General features: G+C 39.6%; 1 protein-coding gene across 1 annotated transcript in view; it reads right to left on the reverse strand.

Annotated features, from left to right (window-relative positions):
* DYM (dymeclin) overlaps positions 1-20,729 on the reverse strand; it is a 260,986-nt gene that overhangs the window by 125,193 nt on the left and 115,064 nt on the right. The window contains 3 exon segments of the mRNA XM_087760268.1: positions 4,175-4,269; positions 5,613-5,726; positions 17,332-17,457. Coding sequence (XP_087616394.1) covers positions 4,175-4,269; positions 5,613-5,726; positions 17,332-17,457 — 335 coding nt within the window.

Here is a 20,729-nt window from a genome sequence, read left to right on the forward strand (position 1 = left end):
CTACCCTCATTGCAGGTACGTAACACTCCACTTGGCTGTGCTTTGTTGCTTAGAGACTATACAGCCACCTCTGGCAGTCATGTTTGACAATGACGACATCAACACACATTTGATTTTGTTTTTTTTATAATAGTCTACCAATATAATTTAAAGATACTACAAATGTCAGCACTCCACAAATACGTGAGAGACACAGTGCAGCGCAATATCACCCTTGGCACTATGCTGATAAAATAGTTCTGTGTAATTAAAAACAAACCAGTGTTAACAGCAGATAGAGAAGGGAAAGATCTCAAAATCAGGGCAGACTACAGTAGAGGACATCCAACATGAAATGAATACTGCCCTGGATCTTATTATAAAACATCTATTACATCTATTTTTAATTCCAGCAGCTGCTTGTGATAGATTTATACAAATCTGTCAATTTTCACGCTTGCTGGAACGTGATACAAATTACCCAACATTATGAAGTGGTATTTTACTGAGCTCTTAAGTACACTGTATTGAATATTCTCATCTAATTCTTTCATAGAGAACAGTCTTCAGAATTTAAAACAATTGGCAGTCTCTGCTCAGAATAGGATTAGGAAAAAGCCTCCATGGAAATGGAATTACTTCTCACATTAAGGAAGGAATCATTAGAGCATCTGGTGAGGCTTAAATTATGACTGTCTATTCAGTTGTATCGCTAAGCAGATTTTAAGTGTTTCACAGCTATTTAATTTAAAAACCCATACCCTAAAATACTTTATGTAATAGAAAGTACCATCTTCTTTTTAGACTTTCCCTTCATAGAAAACAGTTTTTCATTATGGATACTGTGGTTTAGTCTCTCAGATATGCTCGCACTCTGATGGCAGAACCAGAATAGGAATTTAAATAGAAATATTCTGCTTTGGCATCATGGAGCAAGCTGAGTCCATAAGCGCTGGCTAAATTTAATTATAGTGGCTAACAGACTTCATAAGGTAGGAAAAGGAAGGACAATGTATGCCTCAAAACATCAATCTCTTATGAAATATGTGTGTTCATAAGTATTTATTCCTATTGCTTTTCTTGATAACTAAAACTTTATAACAAATCTGCATATTTTGAGAGGAAATCAGGTTAAAATAATTCCTTTATGGTGCTTAAGCCTGCCAGGGAACCCAAGGTTGTAAAGTTCCTGAGAAGAAAATGTTACCATACTAGCAGTAAAGTCGTAAGGGAGACAAGCTGCCCCTGGAACTGACTCTTCCTTCCAGCCTGCCCATGTCCTAGCCCCACAGGACATTTTACAACAGATTTTAATACATTTTTATAGTAGGGTCTTTTGATTTATAAGCAATCATGATCATAGTGACAAATTAAATCCCAGTCTTGGTGGTCATTTTTGCCTATTGTCTAGATGTACAGTTTTCTACCTGCAAAATATGATCTTTGGTCAACATCACACACAAAAACTGACGGGGGGCGGAAAATCAAACATATTCCCTAACGCTCCTCTTGTTTTTCTGGTTCTGTTTTAAATTTACATTCAACTTTTTCATTACAATTTCTACACTATACTAATATGCAGCGTCTGGGTACAACAAGGCAGAAGCTTAAAAATGACAGCGTGGAATACCTTTGGATTATGTAAGAATATCACATTATATATGATATAATATATATCATATTGCCTTTTTGTTTTGCTTTTTCAATTGATGAGTATGTCCATTTTCTGTACCTATCTTTACATTATATCCAACTATAAAAACACAGCTCCAACTCTGCTGGCACCCAATGGTTGGTATAACCAGCATCCTTCTCAGACTGCTATCCTACCACACTACAGTTGGTTGGATATTGGTTGGTTATTATTTGTAATACTGCCCAGCTCAGATCCCATGCAAAGTTTCTCTGCTAAAAGCCATACAGAAACCACCCAACAGTAGCTACTAAGAGCTTACATCTTTGGAAGAACTAAGAGTTTTGAATATGCCAGTACTATGTGATTGCTCTAAGGTCTCTCTATTTGGCACATTTCAAGTGCGGCTTTGTTAGTCCTTCACACAATAAAAGATAATTTGACAGACAATTTCAATGTGACAGATTTTTTTCCCCTGTTTTCTGCCATTCACCCCTATTGCCCCCTTTCCACATGGATCAGTGTTAAGCAACAACAGAAGTCTGTCTGCCTTCAATAAGAATATCAGCACAATTATGTCATAACTAAAAATCAAGCAGCAATGTTAAAAGTCCCATTGTAACTATGTTAAAAGTCTCACTGTAACTATGCATGTCTAGAGAGATGATGAATAAGGCACTCAAACATCACAGCAGATTATTGAAACATTGCATACATGTAGTGCAAGAGAATTTCTGGGTGTTGCACGCCCTTCCTTGGGTCTTGAGATGGGTTTTAAACATCAAGGAGTCAATCTGCCTCAAAGATGCCATTACAGATGGCAAAAACCACATGTGAGAAGGCTGGAAAAGGCTGGTGTACGGAGGAGCCTCACAGCACATAAAGGGTCCTTTTGCCTTTCTGAGTTGTAAGATTGAGGTGAGATGTGTGTGCCAAGGTACTGAGGTTGCTGCTTCTCTACTGATGGCTGACACCTCTTCTGATAAGCCAGCGGATCACATGCTTAGCCATTTCATAACCCAATTAAATCAAAATAATCCAGTTGAGCTTACTTTGAACCATGAGTTTAAATTTTGAACAGTAGAGGTCCATAAACTCAGAGCATTTTGACAAAAGCCAAGCCACACAGAAATACACATGCAGTTACGCTAGATGACTACAAGATTACTGGGTGGTGATAACAGCCGGCTGTAATGGGACTAGGAAGATAACCTCTTCCTAGCCCAAATATAACCAGAGGAACACATCTCGCTTTGGTCTGCGGAAACAGCAGTAGAATAAAATGGAACAAAATCAGAAACTGGGAACATAAGAAAAAGCTCTCAAGTGGAAAACAAAGTATCACGCTAAAAACCAGATCAAGTTTTTGAGCATCAAGGTAGTATCTCACACCATGCTAGGATCTATGATTTCAGAGGCCAACATTTGCAAATGCTTGGAAAACTCAGACTCCACGTCTACGATTTGAGAAATGAAGAGAGCAGGTATTTAAGACATTGTCTGTGATACGTAAGAGGAAAATAGCTTCAATTCAAATTCTGAACACTCATTATCACTGCCAAGGGTATGAAAAGAGGGCGAGTGTCAAGCAGGGAAGAGGTAATGGCAGAATGCATTCATCCTGGTTACTTGTCCATACTTTTACAACCAACCATTTCCAAAAGAGAAGGGGCTCAGAGAGAATTAAATCCTAAAGAGCAGTGGTTTAAGAACAAGATTTCTCTCTTGTTAACCCAGTCCTTTACAAAGTGTACAGGCACACAATTATCATTTACTTATTTTTGGCACACTGTCTGTACTTGACAAGCACTATAACACTTTATTCCAGATCGCATTAACAAGGACCTTCCCCGTTTCCCTTGGAGTATGGAGCAGGGCTGGCTGCCAGGATAAGAAGGATGCCTGATGCATGATTACCTGCCTTTACAAAGTGGTCTGCAGCACAGATACAAAATAGGAAGGACCAACTTCAATATCTACTTCTTTCAAGTTAGTGACCCTGTTTTCGAACCAGAGCCAATATCGACTATTTATTACTATACAGGCTAATAAACTTTATCACTTGAAAAGCATGGGTGTATGTTTTATTGCCCATATTTGTAGGGCCCCGTCACAAAATGATCATGGTGTTACGTCTGATTTAACAAATTGATCTTTTGCCAAATATGCAGGAAGAAGTAAAGCAAGTTGAAAATCCAGTCTGCATAGTACTTGAGAACCACCACTCAGTGCATTTTTATAACGTGATACATGACTTAAAAAAGCATAATTCACACAAATCCCTGAAAACCTTCCAGTTTGAAAGCAGCTACTGAGCTGTTCTGTTAAGAGAATCAAAAGTCAGAAGTTTCTCAGAGAAACTAATATTTTTTGTGCATTCAGAACAGATACAAGTATGAAGCAAATAACATTTATTCTGGGATTATTTAGTTATTCCGTTATCATTTCAGCTATTTAGTTCATCAGTATCTATTAAGGCATATAAAATTCAAGTTCCTCTGCTCCTGAGTTTCAGCAAAGATGAGTTTCAAGCGAAGTCTATTTCTGAAGTTTTATATTTACCTGATGATCCTCTGAGCAGCATACTGATGAAGTGAGCGGAACTGTGCTGACATATTTGCTAAGGCTGCCAGACAATTTGCATGAAGGTATTTGTCCTGTCAGAAAGAAGAGGAAAGAAAAAAACACATCAAATTGTCCTTTTGATATACACTGACATCTATTGCAGGAATCATTCAAAAGACTGAGTAATATATGTGGCTTTAAAGGACATGGTCAAAAGCATATAGCAGAAATGCAAAGTGTATATACTTGGTGATGTTTTAAATGTTTTCTTAAAATATAAGGCTTATAAAAGAGTGATTGTTTCATACAGATTTCGGCATGTATGTATGTATACATATGTATATGTGTGTGTCTTCATATCTTTAACAATGTTGATTTACAATGACACCATAGATGTAACAAATACTGAAAGACATTCTCCTTCTCTCCCTTCCTCTCTCTCCTTTTTGTAGTCTTATCCTAAGATTTTGTGCTTCATAATTCATCTCCCTATTAACTCTTTCAAAGCATTCTATAGATCCCACAACTATAACCCTATGATACTTCAGAGATCTGGTCTCCTTGTTAGCATCCCTGAAACCATCTGACCAGATAAGCATTTAAAATGATGGCCCTATCAAAGTCAAGGGTTTTCACAGAACGAAACTTGTCCACTTATCCCATCCAATAGGGATTTATTTTCCCTATTCAAGTCTAAAATATGCATTTACATAACATAACAGATTCCAAATCCTGCAAATATATGCCAAGAATGTCCCCATTTCTTCTAATTCTTTTGATCATAAGAGTGAAATCCTTAAGTTTTCCAATTTAAAATATATTTAAATTTTTTTTGCTACTTTTTCATGCAAAAACTTCTGTGCCTTTAATTGTTGAAAAAATATGCAAAAGCATATGATACCATGCTTACATGTTTAAGATAAGGTACAGAATCAAATGCTTGAAAAATGCACAAAAACAATCTGATACAAGGCTATAAAGTTGAAGCAGTTTTGCTTTGCTAGAGCTCAAAAAGGTTTTATGGCCCAGTCACTGTCCTACTTCATAAAAACACTAATAATAAATAGAGCTGAAATTCCCACTTCTGAGTAATTGAATAGAGACAACCAACGTATAAGGAATCATTTCTTCTCATCATCCTAAGGAACTTTTCCTTCTCATCTGAAGATGAGCAGTTCGGTGCCCAAATCGTGGACTTTAGAGAAACCTATTCAATGAATTGAACGATATACAGAGATGGTGTTACAAGTTCAGAACCACTTAATATTGTGCTTAGTTAATATGACTTATCTTCCCATTACTTCCCTCCTGTAAATTCAGATGCCAACTGGTTGCAACAGAATGAAGAAAATTCCACACCCTGTTTAAAATGGAATTCATGCTGTTGAAGTTAGAAATCCACACTACATCCATAAGTGCTACACATAACTCTTACCCTTGTCCGTGTCATGTTGTACTGGATGGTTCTTATCACGACTAGTATCAGAAGACTCCCAAGTGAGATCTCTGTTAAGACACGCTCAGCATACCAAGTGATATTTTTCAATATCTGAAAAAAAAGAACAAACTTCTTCAGCACCTAGGTCTGTATAAGAACACAGAAAGTTGTCTGGACTCTCACATTCCTTAAGATAGGTAAATTAGCTTCCAGCCTCAAATGTGACCAAAACCTATTGTATTCTAAAGCAAGAATAAATAAAAAATAAAAAAAAGACAGACCTCTGCAGTATTATCACCTAGTAGATGTCATCAACTTTATCATAAGTCATGTGGAAACACACTAAGTGTAGAAAGATGATTAAATTTGGCAATTCCCTAATTTCTATGCCCTGTGCCACCACACTCCTATATTCTTTTTGATCTTACCCTTTACACTTTATAAAGTCTCCAGTTTCACCCTAGCCACCTGAGTAATGTTGCCAATTCCTTCCCATTTTCCCTCATTACAAGTTGGGCAAGAGGCAGCATGTATGAGCTCTGACTGATCGGCAAGAGCACACATGCTGAAGGATGCAGCACAGATCAACAGGTTAACTGTTGACTTCACATGGAAGCCCTTCTCCTGCCAGGGATGAGGTCTCTTCCCTTAATAGGTTAGAGAAAGTCATCAGCTAGGTTAAGAGTTTCATATCTTTCAGAGCTCTCCACCATCAGGGTGGATGAAGTTTCCCATCAGTTCTGATTTATTGCAGAAGGAGAATCAATCCACTCTTTCCTCTTAGAGTACTCAGCCGACCAACCTGAAGTGATATAGCAAACATATACACAAAAAAACCCTGCCTTAAAGAACTGGTAAAAATGAATCAACAGCAACTGCTCTAAAACCATGAAGAAGATCCTCTATAAATTCAGGGTTATTCTGGGTGAAAACAAAAATTTGCTTAACAGGGAGTATTCTACACAAAATTCTCACTCTGTATAACTTTGATATATTTGATATATTAAGTACGTTTCATTGAAACTTCATGTTCAGATGTCTTTAAAAAAAAATCCAACCCCCAGCCTCACTGATCAACTACATTAATTAACCTTTTCTCTTAAAAAGTTATGTGAAAACACTCCTGACTATATCCCTTCTTCCCATCTCTTCTTTGGATGAGTGAAAAGAGTCGCCCTTCATTTTACAGCATTTCTGCTTTCACTGGGAGGAAGAGGGAATTCGAACAAGCTCGCTCAGCAAAACCTCTTCTTTCTTTAAGAGAGAGGATAGAGAAGTAACAACCGATTTCCTAGGAGGAGATATGGAAAGCTGGCCACTGAATGAGTTGCAAAAGACAAAGGGAAAGGCAATGCTGGGAACTACCTCCAGCTGCTGCTAATTTTATACTATTTACTCCTTCTAAGATATACACATTCATATAAACTGTGATGGAAAGAATCATAATTTTATTTGTGAAAAAGAAAGGGTATCTGGAAAGCAACATTAAAATCATATATATATGTATACACACACATACAAATTTAATGACATTCTGAAATATTTAAAAAATAGCACTTTCAGAATCTAAAGCCTCATACAGCTACCTAAAAAAAAATTTAAAAAAGGATAATCCATGCAATGATACCTACACAGGCTTCTGAAGGAATATAATACTAAATTCTGCAAAATTTTTGGAAAAATCTGGACCCAAAGTTTAGGCATCTCATTACAAAGTGTTACATCATAGAATCATAGAATCGTTAAGGTTGGAAAAGACCCTTAAGATCACCAAGTCCAACCGTTAACCTAGCACTGCCAAGTCCGCCACTAAACCATGTCCCTAAACACCACGTCTACCTGTCTTTTAAATACCTCCAGGGATGGAGACTCAACCACTTCCCTGGGCAGCCTGTTCCAGTGCCTGACTACCCTTTCAGTGAAGAAGTTTTTCCTAATATCTAATCTAAATCTCCCCTGGCGCAGCTTGAGGCCATTTCCTCTCGTCCTGTTCCTTGTTACTTGGGAGAAGAGACCAACCCCCACCTCACTACAACCTCCTTTCAGGTAGTTGTAGAGAGCAATAAGGTCCCCCCTCAGCCTCCTCTTCTCCAGACTAAACAACCCCAGCTCCCTCAGCCGCTCCTCATAAGACTTGTGCTCTAGACCCTTCACCAGCTTTGTTGCCCTTCTTTGGACACTCTCCAGCACCTCGATGTCCTTCTTGTAGGGAGGGGCCCAAAACTGAACACAGTACTCGAGGTGCGGCCTCGCCAGGGCCGAGTACAGGGGCACTATCACCTCCCTGGTCCTGCTGGTCACACTATTCCTGATACAAGCCAGGATGCTTTTCATACAGTGGAATATGAGTAGGCTATATAGGAGTCCTATAAGAATATTAACAGCACAGTTGTCACTGCAGATGACAACTTGTTTTTAAATGAAACATATTTCTTTGGAGAGAAAATTAAAAGTTGTATTATAAAAAGAACACTTCAGCTAGGAAGTTCTTATTCTCCCTTTCTAATTATCTTCCTGATCTTTGTTTCTGTTCCATCAGTCTGCTTTGGTATTGAATTTTCCCCATGCTCCCTGTAGTTGGGTTTGGAATATCACCAATATAATCAGCCAACGGACCACTGTTGACCAATCCTTCCGAATATGGGTCGCAGCAAGGCAGTTTGATGTATTTTACAGTATGCCTATTGCCAAATTTATTTTCTAGTCAGCAGCCTTAATTTTTGCAGTAAGTTTAAGACACGTACACAGAGCGCGTGCCTCCCACAAAGCCCCATAAACTAAGCAAATGATTTATAGTACAATCTGTGAAGCATCAAAGATCTTAAGCACTATGCTGTTCTGAAGACCCAACAGGCACTCAAAACACCCCAGTAATGCAAATTATATTAGTGTTGAGAAGGGAGAGGTTAGACTATAATTGCTTTATGTCACCTGTTCTGAAATACATACTCAAAAAGCTCTGTAACCTACATATAATTCTGCTTCATTTTATCCATCAACACGTATGTCACAGGCTCTCTTTGCTTTAAGGGTTTCTTTTCATTATCAGTTGGGATCAAGTCCTCCTTCCCTTCCACATCATATTCCCACCTATGCCTTTAAAAGCATTTTTATCAGCTCCAAACACAAAGCAAAGTAAGACCTATCCTATCAAATATGCAGCACGATGACAATGAAAACCTTTGAGAAATGCATCCAATAGTTCCTCTCTCAGCAAACTTTGCACTCATGGCAGAACTATATGTGATCAATCCAAAACATTCAAACTAGCAGAATTAAAAGGAAAAAATAAAACTTTTTAAAAGAAGCATTCTCATAGGACTCCTCCTTTGGGGCAGAAAAGCAGCCACCACCTTAACATACCTGATTTTCTTAGCTACCCGCAGCTTGATGCCCCCTGTAAGTGCCCGGCTGCCCGGGACACCCATTCCCTGACAACCAGCAAGGCACTTGCTTTTTGAGTACTCCACTGCTGAGCTCTGCAATGGGTACCGTGGCTTTTCCCAACATTTGCGATAGCAGTATTGCTGGCAAAAATCAGGGTATTATTTAACACAAGACAATGGGGGATATTATATTTCCCTTAGTATTGTGTAGGATCCTACCATAAGTAATACTTAGTAGTCAAGACATAATTACGTACATTTTATCAAAACTCTTAGTCAATAGATTCTAAAGCAAAACCCAAGTGGACAAAAAAGAATCCTATGGAGCTTATTTTAGACAGAGGTAATACTTTATAAGTACTATCTTTAAAATGCCTTTTTTGGGCTTTTTTGTTTGGTTTTGTGGGGGTTTTTTGAACATTTTTCAGCCTCCCAGGCTCTGCAAATTCCACCTGCACGTACATTTCTTTCATTTACCTCCCACCCTCTTTCTCACCTTAACTCTGTGTCTCTTGGAGCTCTTTCACAGTACAAGAGACATTTGAAATAGCATCTTAATTAGGATTCATCAAACTCTCTCCCCCCTCACTTTACTCCTAGCATACCTGAAAGCCTCTCTTTCGTGAAGTATTTCAGAGAAGACTGCATTTGCCTGTGCTGAAAGATCTTGGTGTTTTTTTGATGAACTTCCTAAAAAGGAGGAACCTCCTAAAAGGATTCTTGCCCATTTATGCGTTGAAAATCATGCACACAAAGGCCTATACAACAAGAGGTACATCCCAAATATCATTACAGACTAGATACGCTAAAATGAAAAAAAGGTATAGCCACTGAAGATGCTTGGCAGGCTCAGGAAATTAATGTTAGTAGGTAAGCTGATGCATTTGAGATACAGAAGTCATTTCTGTACCATATATGAAGAGACAAGACAAATGTTCAGATCATTAAAACAAATAATAATAAAAAAGGTATCTCCGTTATCACATGCTACCTAGTACCTGACTTTTTGTCAGCACCTTCCTATTTCCCAGAAAGGAGCTAGAGTGAAGCCAATAACTATAATCTATAGATGGGAAAACCACTGTTTAATAGTAGTGCAGTGCTGGCTAAGGTGACAAACATCCCCAGCAACAGGCTCAAGTGTGACAATTTCTGGTAAACACCTTTTGCTAAAAGGATAGAAAAATCAGAATACAGGGAAGAAGGAAAGACTTGAGAGGTATTTAAGGGAAGAATGGTCAAGGCTGAGGAAGAAATAGGAAACATGAAATCACTACAAGAAAGGTTTCCACATATAACAGGCTATGAGTGGATACAGAAACAAGTATAATTTCAGGTTATAACAAGTCACTAATACTATTTTAAGACAAAGTGATGATGGTATAAATAAAAGCAAGTCATCCAAAGAGTTTCAGTAAACAAGGACAACTAGCCAGGGTGGACAACACAGAGGATGAACAGGAATAGCCCGAAAGACAAAGAAAAATCCACATGTATTTTCACAAAACAGGCAACTGAAAAGTTAAAAAGCTGTTAGTTGTGTAATCAAAGGATTACACATATGAACTTCACTGCAAGAAGATACTCTGCTAGAGGAGAACTTGATCATCCCAAGGCTGCTAAGCATAAACCTATGATCAGATACAGCAAGTTGGTGGGTTACTTCACAACTGCAAAATGCTAAAATAAGTGTAGACAGTCACTTTGGTTGCAATTAATTGTTTGTGATTTCTTAAAAACAGCTTATTTATGACAATGTGAATGTATCTGTTTTCAAGAGAAGATTTTATATAAATAAATAAATGAACCACTTTGACAACAAAACATATCTCAAGCTGAGCACTTGAACCTGCCAGAAGAAAAATATACTGTTATTTGAAGAACCATATATGATCATTAAGTAATGGTTACATTCTGTAATATATAAACATAACAGGGATAAGTTGTGCTTGCACATTTCATTTCCTGACTTAGAATCATAGAACTGTTCAGGTTGGAAAAGACCCTTAAGCTCATCGAGTCCAACCCTTAACCCAGCACTGCCAAGGCCACCACTAAACCATGTCCCCAAGCACCACATCTCCCCAGCTTCTAAATACCTCCAGGGATGGGGACTCAACCCCTGCCCTGGGCAGCCTGGGCCAGGGCCTGACAGCCCTTTGGGGGAAGAAGTTTTTCCTAATATCCAACCCAAACCTGCCCTGGCGCAGCTTGAGGCCGTTCCCTCTCGTCCCATCGCTTGTTCCTGGGGAGAAGAGACCGACCCCCCCTGGCTCCAGCCTCCTTTCAGGCAGTTGCAGAGAGCGATGAGGGCTCCCCTCAGCCTCCTCTTCTCCAGGCTGAGCCCCCCCAGCTCCCCCAGCCGCTCCTCCCCAGCCTTGTGCTCCAGCCCCTGCCCCAGCCTCGCTGCCCTGCTCTGGCCACGCTCCAGCCCCTCCATGGCCTTCTTGGGGTGAGGGGCCCAGCGCTGAGCACAGCATTCGAGGGGCGGCCTCACCAGTGCCCAGTGCAGGGGCACCATCACCTCCCTGCTCCTGCTGGCCACACTATTCCTGACACAAGCCAGGATGCCATGGGCCCTCTTGGCCACCTGGGCACACTGCTGGCTCATGTTCAGCAGCTGTCGACCAACACCCCCAGGCCCTTTCCCGCCGGGCAGCTCCCAGCCACTCCTCCCCACGCCTGCAGCGGTGCCTGGGGTTGTTGTGCCCCAAGGGCAGGACCCGGCCCTGAGCCTTGTTGACCCTCACCCAGTGGCCTGGGCCCATCGCTCCAGCCTGGCCAGGTCCCTCTGCAGGGCCTTCCTGCCCTCCAGCAGATCGACACTCCCAACATACTTTTAAAAACAAAATATAAACTATGAAAAAGCGTAGTATAAAATACTATTTGTTTTGACATCACACACAGTGGAAATCCAAAGCAATAGTACAGAAAGGACTATTTCCAGACGCTTATTGAAAAGAAAGAATTTTACTCAGTTTGCTCTAAAATGATACCCAAGGGTTGGTTTTTCCCCTCTCTGAGATAAAATACACTTACCCCAAGAAAAAAGATCAACTTACTGATTAAATTGCTAATAAGCTATTTCTTAGTCTCTCATTTACGAGAGAAATAGAAAAGCAATCTCCTCCCACAAATAAAACAAAGCCCATGTCTCCTCCCACCCCCTTTGGTGTTATTTTGTGGGGCACATCCCTGTACTTTACCAACCAAAGTGGAAGAAGTTCCTTGATTCACACTATGATGTATCTCAGGAGTCTCAGGTCCCATCATGCTCTCTCTCACAAAGGGTGACCCCACGGGACAAGAGGAATGGGACTGGAAGAAGTTAGATAACCTCAGGTAGGACCTTGAGCCCGCCAACATCTCCAGTCACATCCTTCTCATCCACCAATGGCTCCCTGTGCTACGTACAAGCCTTCACCCCTCCTGTTCGCCCTCCCTGTAGCCCATACCCAGCTCCTTGCCCTCCCAGACCCCATTCCTTCTCAGATCTTTGTCTTCCCAGCTTCCACTTTCCCCACCCACACCTTGCCCATTCCAGTCTCTCATCAAAAGGTCTGACTTCACCTTCTCCAGCACTCCGCTCCTACCCTGCCTCTTTTTCTCATTTCTTTCCTCTACAATCCCAAATCTTACCTCTTTCTTGTTTAATTCATACCTCTCTCCCCCACTGCACCCATCCCATGTTCCTTGTGCAGCCAGCCACAGCCTCCTTCCAACTTCTCCTAATCATTGTCACATGAGGCTCCTGTTCCTATACACTTTCTTCAGATGTGTAGACGTGGCACTTAGGGACATAGTTTAGTGGTAGACTTGGCAGTGTTAGGTTTATGGTTGGACTCGATCTTAAAGGTCTTTTCCAACCTAAATGATTCTATGATTCTATGTGGCTTCAATCATTGCCAAGCAGCAACAGAATCATCACTGGGTGCACAGTACCATCCCACAGGAGCTGGAAGCAGCACTTACACAAGCTTTAGCTTGTCCCTACATATCTCAGCTGATACATGATCCCTGGGCAGGGGAGGATGCAAACAGCCCAGCTGGCTCTGGAAGCAGCAAAATGAAAATCACCACAGACATCAGGCCACCTCCAGCTACGTATCTGCTTTGCAGATGGAAACAGACTGCTCCCCTTCCCCCGGAGATTTATAATTTGGTCAAATTTAGTCAGATTATCAGCAGCAGAGCCCTACCACAAAGACCACCTGCCCAATTTCAAATTCGTAATGCAAACATGAAGTTACCAGAGCTTGTTAAAGAACACATTGACAGTTGTACCCATGGACAAGATGTGTTCGTGCCCTAGTCTCACTCCAGAAATGGCCAATGGTTATCACTGAAACTTTAAAAACACCAACCCTGGAAAATGACATTCACTGAGACAACTATGCCTTGGAATAGTCCACTATTCTTAAAAAAAAAACCAAACCCAAACAAACAAAAAACCAAACCAAAAACCAACCAAAATTCAAAGTTAAAAAGTTACATACCAGTCCCTGTCACCTCTACTCTCCTCTCCCCCATACTGAAGAAAGCAACCATAGTAGGCAGGCAATGAAATGCCTATTTAAAAAACAAAAACAGCAGCCACCATCCCTCACCTGGTTTTGGGTTTCAGAAGCATGAAACATGAAAGTACCTTAAATTTCAAAATCATCTACGTGCAATCAGTGCCACAATTTGAACAATCTCATTGGTTTGCAAATAATATTAAAAAGGGAAAAAAGAAAAACAAAAAGGTCAGACCTGGGGTGGTCTTGCAAGAGTAATTGAAAAAAAAAATTAAGATGTTTTGATTAATTACTCTTTTTAACATCAGGCTCCTGGACCCCTACAGCTCAGGGTACAAGAACTGCAGATGCAAAGAACAGGAACTCAGTTCTATACATACTGAGCACTGAGATTCTCAGTCTCAGTTTCCTACAACTTCACTTGTGGGATGTTTCTTAACGCAATAAAAGTAAACACAGTTAAATGTGATTTACAGTCTATCACTATTTACTACAGCATATAGTACCATAGCAGCACGATAGGTTACTGCTACATAAAGTACTATATGATGTTATTTTGACATCCAATGTCATTTTATTTACAGTTTTATAAATCAGAAAAGAAAAAAAATCACAAATACTTGTCCCCGTTAGGAATTCTTGCATTTACTTGTTTACTCTGTTGTTGTTTTTATTATTAGCGAAAGAAATTGAGCTCTACGTGGTTACAGGGACCTAACTGCATTAAGCCAATTGCAGGAACAGGACCTATGGTTTTGATCTAGGCAGTTAAGACCACATTCATTTTAAACAAAAAATGCTTCAGCAGTCAAAAAGTTTCTGTGGTTTCCTGAGCTCTTTACCAGTCAGTATAATCACAAGATTCATAAACTGTGCTTACTAAAATTAATATTAAAAATCAATAAATAAGTGTGGGTTAAATACCACAAAGGAAAATAGGCCATAAATGGACTGTACAGTCATGCTTCTTAGAAGAACAGTACACACGCTACACAGCGGCAGAGAGAAAAACAGGTTGACCTAAAATACATCAAATCCTTTTTTTCTTCATACTTTACCCAAGTGATGGGGGGAAAAAAAGAATCCTGCTGTAATTGCTAAAATTTGATAAATATTTGCAGTGAATAAGCGTTTCATTCCAGTTGTGTAACTGACGCTAGATGTTCACGTTTTACAGAAATACCTGTACAGCTTTCCTGATTCCATTCATTTTGCTGCCCTATAATACCCTCTCAGCCTTCAGGAGATGTGGAGTTAATATTTAAGAAAGTATGAGACTAATTTTTTACTTTACAATGTAGTTTTTGAAAAGTAACGTGGTCATTCATACCTGGAAACATCCATTTAAATGATTCAAAAAGATGAGTGAGAGGAAGTGATTTATCAGTATGATTTTGAATCCTTTTTCCATAAAGTGGGGCGCTAACTACACTTAATCCCCATTACGGGATCTGTAGGAACCCACTACCCATATATCCATTCCCCAACAGTTCACAAGATAAGATGCAATGCTCACATTTGTATTTTCATATCCACATCCCTCTGTAAAGTTCAGGAATGCCATAGATAAAGTAGATCAAGAAGGTAACAATTTTTTTTAAAGTATAACAGAATGTGGGTTTTCTATAGATAAGGAATCCTTTCTATAAGGAATACTTAAGAGTTGGTATCACAGTCAGCAACTCTCTTGTCTATATCATAGTTTATTTAGATGACTTTCGGAGTGCACAGTTGAAATTTTGAACAAGGGGAGACCTCCTCTTTCTCCTTCACTGCATCCAATCCATCCATGTGACACCAAGATTAAGAGCAGGGGGCAAGAAAAAGCCTTGAAATTCAATAAGAAAAGCACTGCAAGGGTGGAAAAGTATTCTGCTTAGCCTCCAAGTTCGCTCTCTCTTTTGGCATGAAACATGCCCCCATCCATCAAAGAATGGAGAAAAGGGTAAGAGAAAGAATAGTAAGGAAAAGAGGAGCACAGGAGGAAGAATTAAGGTTATTCCACATCTATCCTCTGCAGTGTCATAGGACTCCATTGGCTTTTGATGGTAAAAGTTTCCATTTTCACAGGTTTTTCTGCAGTAGGGCTAACAGAAGTTCACATAGACAGGCCTGCAGGCTCAGGCACTTCACAGTCACCTCTCAGTCATCTCTCACTACCTAGCTAAGAAGCAAAACTAGCAAAACTCTGGCCACATAACGCTATTAATGAATAGATGCTTCTCACCAGACACTATGGAGTGGGAAAACACAACCACAGAGTAAAAGAAAGACATTGTTAGTGAAAATCTAAAGTAAAATCAAAGATTAAGTTGAAAAGAAGATGGAAGAAGCAAAGGCAGGACTGAAAAAAATCAGTGCAGGGTAAAAGGAACAAGGTGGGGTTTGTTTTTGGTTTTATTACAATGGAAGTAGTAAACTAATATCCACATTGCACAGAAAACACTACAACTATATTGGCAGGGTTAGCTGCAAAGGCAAGAATAAACTGGACAAGAAAACTTGATCTATGTTTTCATTCCACAGCTGGATCCTCATTACCAGTTTTAGGGAAATCTTCCACTTTTACTTGCCCAGTAAGGAATTTATTGAAAGACCACATGTAAAGCCTTTAAAATGAATGAAGAATGATGGGGGAAGAGATTGAGGCAGGAGTGAAACGTTGTCTGCTGTACTCTAACCCTCAACAAGCTCGATTTATCAGAGAAGTTAAATGACTTGGTGATATGGGACCCAAAAATATACATCACACATGTACATGTACGGTGTGTATGTATAGGTTCAAGGCACACGAAGGTGAGGCAGAAGAAAGCTTCAGGAAAATGTTGTTTCAGTCATCTGCATGGTTACTATAGGTGCTCCTCCTAAAAGCTGCTTCCTAAAAGGTACTCCCAGGAGACTGCATATAAACATCGTCTCTTCTTGCTTTCTACATACAGAGCTACAGGAAAGAATGTGAAATTTCAGAGAGTAAATACTGTACTTGGCACCAAGAAAAAATGTCAGTTCCCTTCAAAACAGGCTGGATATTGACCTGGGAGAAGAGTTCTGTTTAGATACCTTGACACTTGCTTCCAGCTTTTTATATTTCACTAATTTCACATAACCCCAAAAGAGCGTTTCCATGTCCCAGTCAAAAAATTAAATAAAACCAGTGGAGATATCTTCTGCATGGTTAAACCACGACAGTAGCTTTAGGAGCTAGGAAACTAGAACATAATTGTCCAAGGTATTCTCCAGCACAGATGGTCAAGGCCCAAAGCTAGTAAAAATTTGGATCATAATATATGGACAACAAAAAATAGGTATTAATCTAGAAAAGAGAAAAAGAAATGCCAAGTAAGGAAGTAACATTCAGTCTGGAAAATAAAACTCCAACTAAAAGCTCCTCTCAGCTGCATCGAACTGGTTAAGCAAAGTTTTTCACGAGAAATAAAAAAGGTTTTCTGTTTTTCTCTCTGTTCTAGCCCCTCCACTTCCATGGCAAACACTCAGCACCTTTGAGGCAGGCTGCCTGGCTATTTCTACGTTAATTTGTAACAGGAAACACCAAAAAAAGACAGAGAAAGAGGTATATGCAGCACCTCCTCTACAAGAGGGAGCGCATTTGTTCATTTCACTCGGGAAAGTTTTGAAATGACTCTTCTACTTCAGGTTACTAGTCCTTAGGAAAGAAATAAGTATATGCCATCAAATTTGGATGAACACATACAGCCTCTGCTGAGGAAACAGATATACAGATGTATCTTTATAAAAATAAATATTTAAACGATTTTTAGAGCTGAAGAATTATTTACCAAAACAACAACTCACCACTTCATGAATGGATCGGTTGAAGCCATCATCCTCTGTAAGTATCAGCAAAATGATAAGAGCCATGTAAACATGGTGTGAATTCCTTTCTTCAACATGATACAGAATTTCAAGAATTGGCAGAACCTTTAGGGAAGGAAAAACGTGTGTATTAGTTTAGTCTTCAAATACCTCAGACAATAAACACAGGAGACTCTAAACCTCCCATGTATCACCCTGCCCTTAACAATATCATAGCAATTCCTCCCTCTTGAAATAACCACCCTTAAATAGTGACGTACAGTGTTCAAACACCTTCCATCTGTTTCATTCTGTCTCCATAACAGAGTCTAAACAAGTTCTTTCTTGTGGTCAGACAGAGAATTTCAATTCCTAATAAATGAGATTTCCAGCCATACCAGTTACCATAGGCTCTGAAAGCTTTAGTTCCCCTCTAGACTATGGGAAAATAAATTGTTAAACAAGATTTTCACCAGTTCAAGCAGGAAAACAATTGTTTCTAACCATTTGTGCTACCACAAGCTTGGTCTGAAAGGAGTTTCCTCATCAAATATAGCCAAGCATATTGCAGCTGAGGTTCACAAAGGCATTTTGAGACCTGAAACCCAAATACCATTTTGGTGTGTGGAGATAATCCCAGAAAAGAACCAGTTTGGGTTGGGTTAAGACTAGAAAAGGCCTGTTTTTCCAATTCTAGATAATATGCAGCCAAACAGAACTGACATTATAATGAGAGTTCAGCCCAAGGTCTTGCAACATTTCCACCAGGATGAACAGCTTAAGCCAAAGTCTTGCAATAATAACGAAAATGAGATTTCATTGCAACAGTAACCATACCTGAATGCTAGTCTAAAGTTAATCCAGATGCAAACATTGTCTCTCTACCAACCGAAAATTAGCTTTCCACTGGCTCAGTACAACGTGGCTTCCCCAGGCTGCAGAAATAGGCCTAAATCACAAAATACCCTGGAAAAAGGAACTGGAGAAAACTCTCAATTCCAAGATAGCGGATGAGATGCAGAATTCGTTCCAAGAAGCTTCTAGACACCTAAAGATTTGCTGATTTTTCAAACAGGCCGAGTGCAGCAGGATGAATCATGTGAAACCTATTCTGGTAAGCAGCCAGGACACCGAGTGCTTCACAAGCCTCTGAAGTTACCAGAATGTTCTATCAACCAGTCCCCAAACAGTTGGAACATATTAAAACACACAACAGTTTCTATTAAAACCAATGAGATTGATCTAAATGCTGCAGGCCACAAAACCTTCTGACAGATGCATTGGCCAGGGTCAAGACAATACTACAACAAAAGCAGAGGGAAAAAATATTTACTCATCACAAACATCGTTCCTTTACCATTTCAAAGGATCCTTCACAAACCTCTCTCTCTAGTTGAAACTGGGGTCGGTATCTTTGCATTTTGTGAATACAGGTCTTGAGAGTAAAGGCCAGGTTTTCCCTAGAATATCTACTTAGCATATACCAAAAAACATTAGTCCTTTTCCTTGGATGGGGGAAAAGGGAGGCAAATGTCACTGCATTAGTCCACTGTTCAAATTATTTCCATCTCCAATATTTGTATTGCACGTAGCTTTGCATGGCTTAAGCTGAAAGTCATTTCCAAGTCCAAGAGTTATGATAAGCTGCATATAGCAGGAAGCAACATAGAACTACCGAAGAATTGCATTTACAACTTGACTTTGCAGGGAGAACAACAAAAGTCTTTCTGAAGGTAACCAGTGGAACAACTTCTGAGTTTTTAAGACAGCTCCCAAATACCCGTGTATTCCTTCAGAATGGCCCAACATTTCTCCTCCACCTATGCACATTAGTATTAGGTCAAACTGTAGTTGAAAAAGTGCATTCATGTTCCTTAAGTGCTCCAAGTCCTAAAAGTGTGTTGCTACAAACTACTTTAAAAAAGGGTATCTTGATTCAGACATTGAAACAAACATTATAGACCTTTCCCTACGAGCCGATACGTGAAAGTACTCTTACTGAGATTTCAGTGTAGCTACTGAAATCATTCTCACTCTGAAAAGTGATTTGGCTCTCCAGATCACTGCATTCACTCTTCCTGCCCCAAACACACCTTGAAAGCTTTCGAAATCCCTTCCCATCTCCACTCCCCTGGCCATGTTTTCCTTTCCGTTCCTCTTTCAGACTTCTCTCCATCTACATACCAGACCAAACTAGAGGCAAATGGCAACTTAACTCTCTCTACCTGCCATTTCCAGATGAAAACTGAATCAATTCGTACAGTTTCCACAACCTTCTTAACACTTTTTCCTTTGTATACTGATTGCTGAGGTATGGACACCTTTAGGACAAGTATTACTGTTCTCAGAACAAAAACTATTTGACAAGCCACCACTTAAATAAAAAAGTTAGGATATAAGATTAAATTAAAATTTTAATTATAATAAAATTTATCTAGAATTGTAACCAAAATGCATTTCTATACTTTTATATGTTACGCACATACATTAGAACTTTTATATCTGTCTTACGCACTGGCATTGTCCAGCCATGTACTAAGAAGACAATAACTGCTGAAGACATGTAAGAAACAAAACAAAGGATACTATTCAACCTCTGTAGACAGTTAATAAGACATGGCCCTGGAAGAAGGAACAAGATGGCAATATAAATCAGCCAGACTAGAAAATACCAAGATAAGCACGAAGGGAGTAAAACCGCTGATAAGACCAAACAGAATCACTTGAATTACAAGTGAACTATCCTAATTAACATAGTAAAAACCACACCTCCAGCAATGAAGCCCCTGGCCCAAGCAAAGACCCCTACCCACTGAGCATGCTCTGTAAATTTAAAACACACTGTACCTTTAAGTAGGAGACAAGGCTTGCAAGAACCAATAGAAGCAAGAATGAATATGCAGAATTGCAAAACACTGATAACAGATACTCAGAATGTATAAAATGTCACCATATGTTAACCAAGATGTGCTTGATTTGTGGGAAACCACCAAGCACCCAGGATTGCACAAACGTGAAATAAATAAGCAATGTCTCTCCTGAGTGTGTGACGATTGACTTATTGCACACCGGATTAACGAATCTGCTTTTCGGACAACATAACCACTTCTTTTTGTATTGCTGGCCCTTTTATTCATAGTCATTAAACTATCATTACTGGACTACTACTAACACTCCTCCATCAGGAGCAGCTTTTAACTGGCAAGACACAGCCACCATTAAAAAGCTACTTTTAATTCCAAAACAAGGGGCAGGTAAAAACAGACACTGAAAATTGCAGGTGCTGTATTCAGTCCAAGGTCAGGAACAGTTTCCCCAGCAGAGAGTTTTAAAATAGCTTGTCTTTAGTATACAACAAAATACAAGACCACATAGCCACACGAGTAACCTGCTTAAGC

Source organism: Nipponia nippon, unplaced genomic scaffold (genome assembly GCF_047370975.1).
Source record: "Nipponia nippon isolate SJK-2023a ecotype South Korea unplaced genomic scaffold, ASM4737097v1 scaffold_22, whole genome shotgun sequence".
Taxonomy (NCBI): domain Eukaryota; kingdom Metazoa; phylum Chordata; class Aves; order Pelecaniformes; family Threskiornithidae; genus Nipponia; species Nipponia nippon.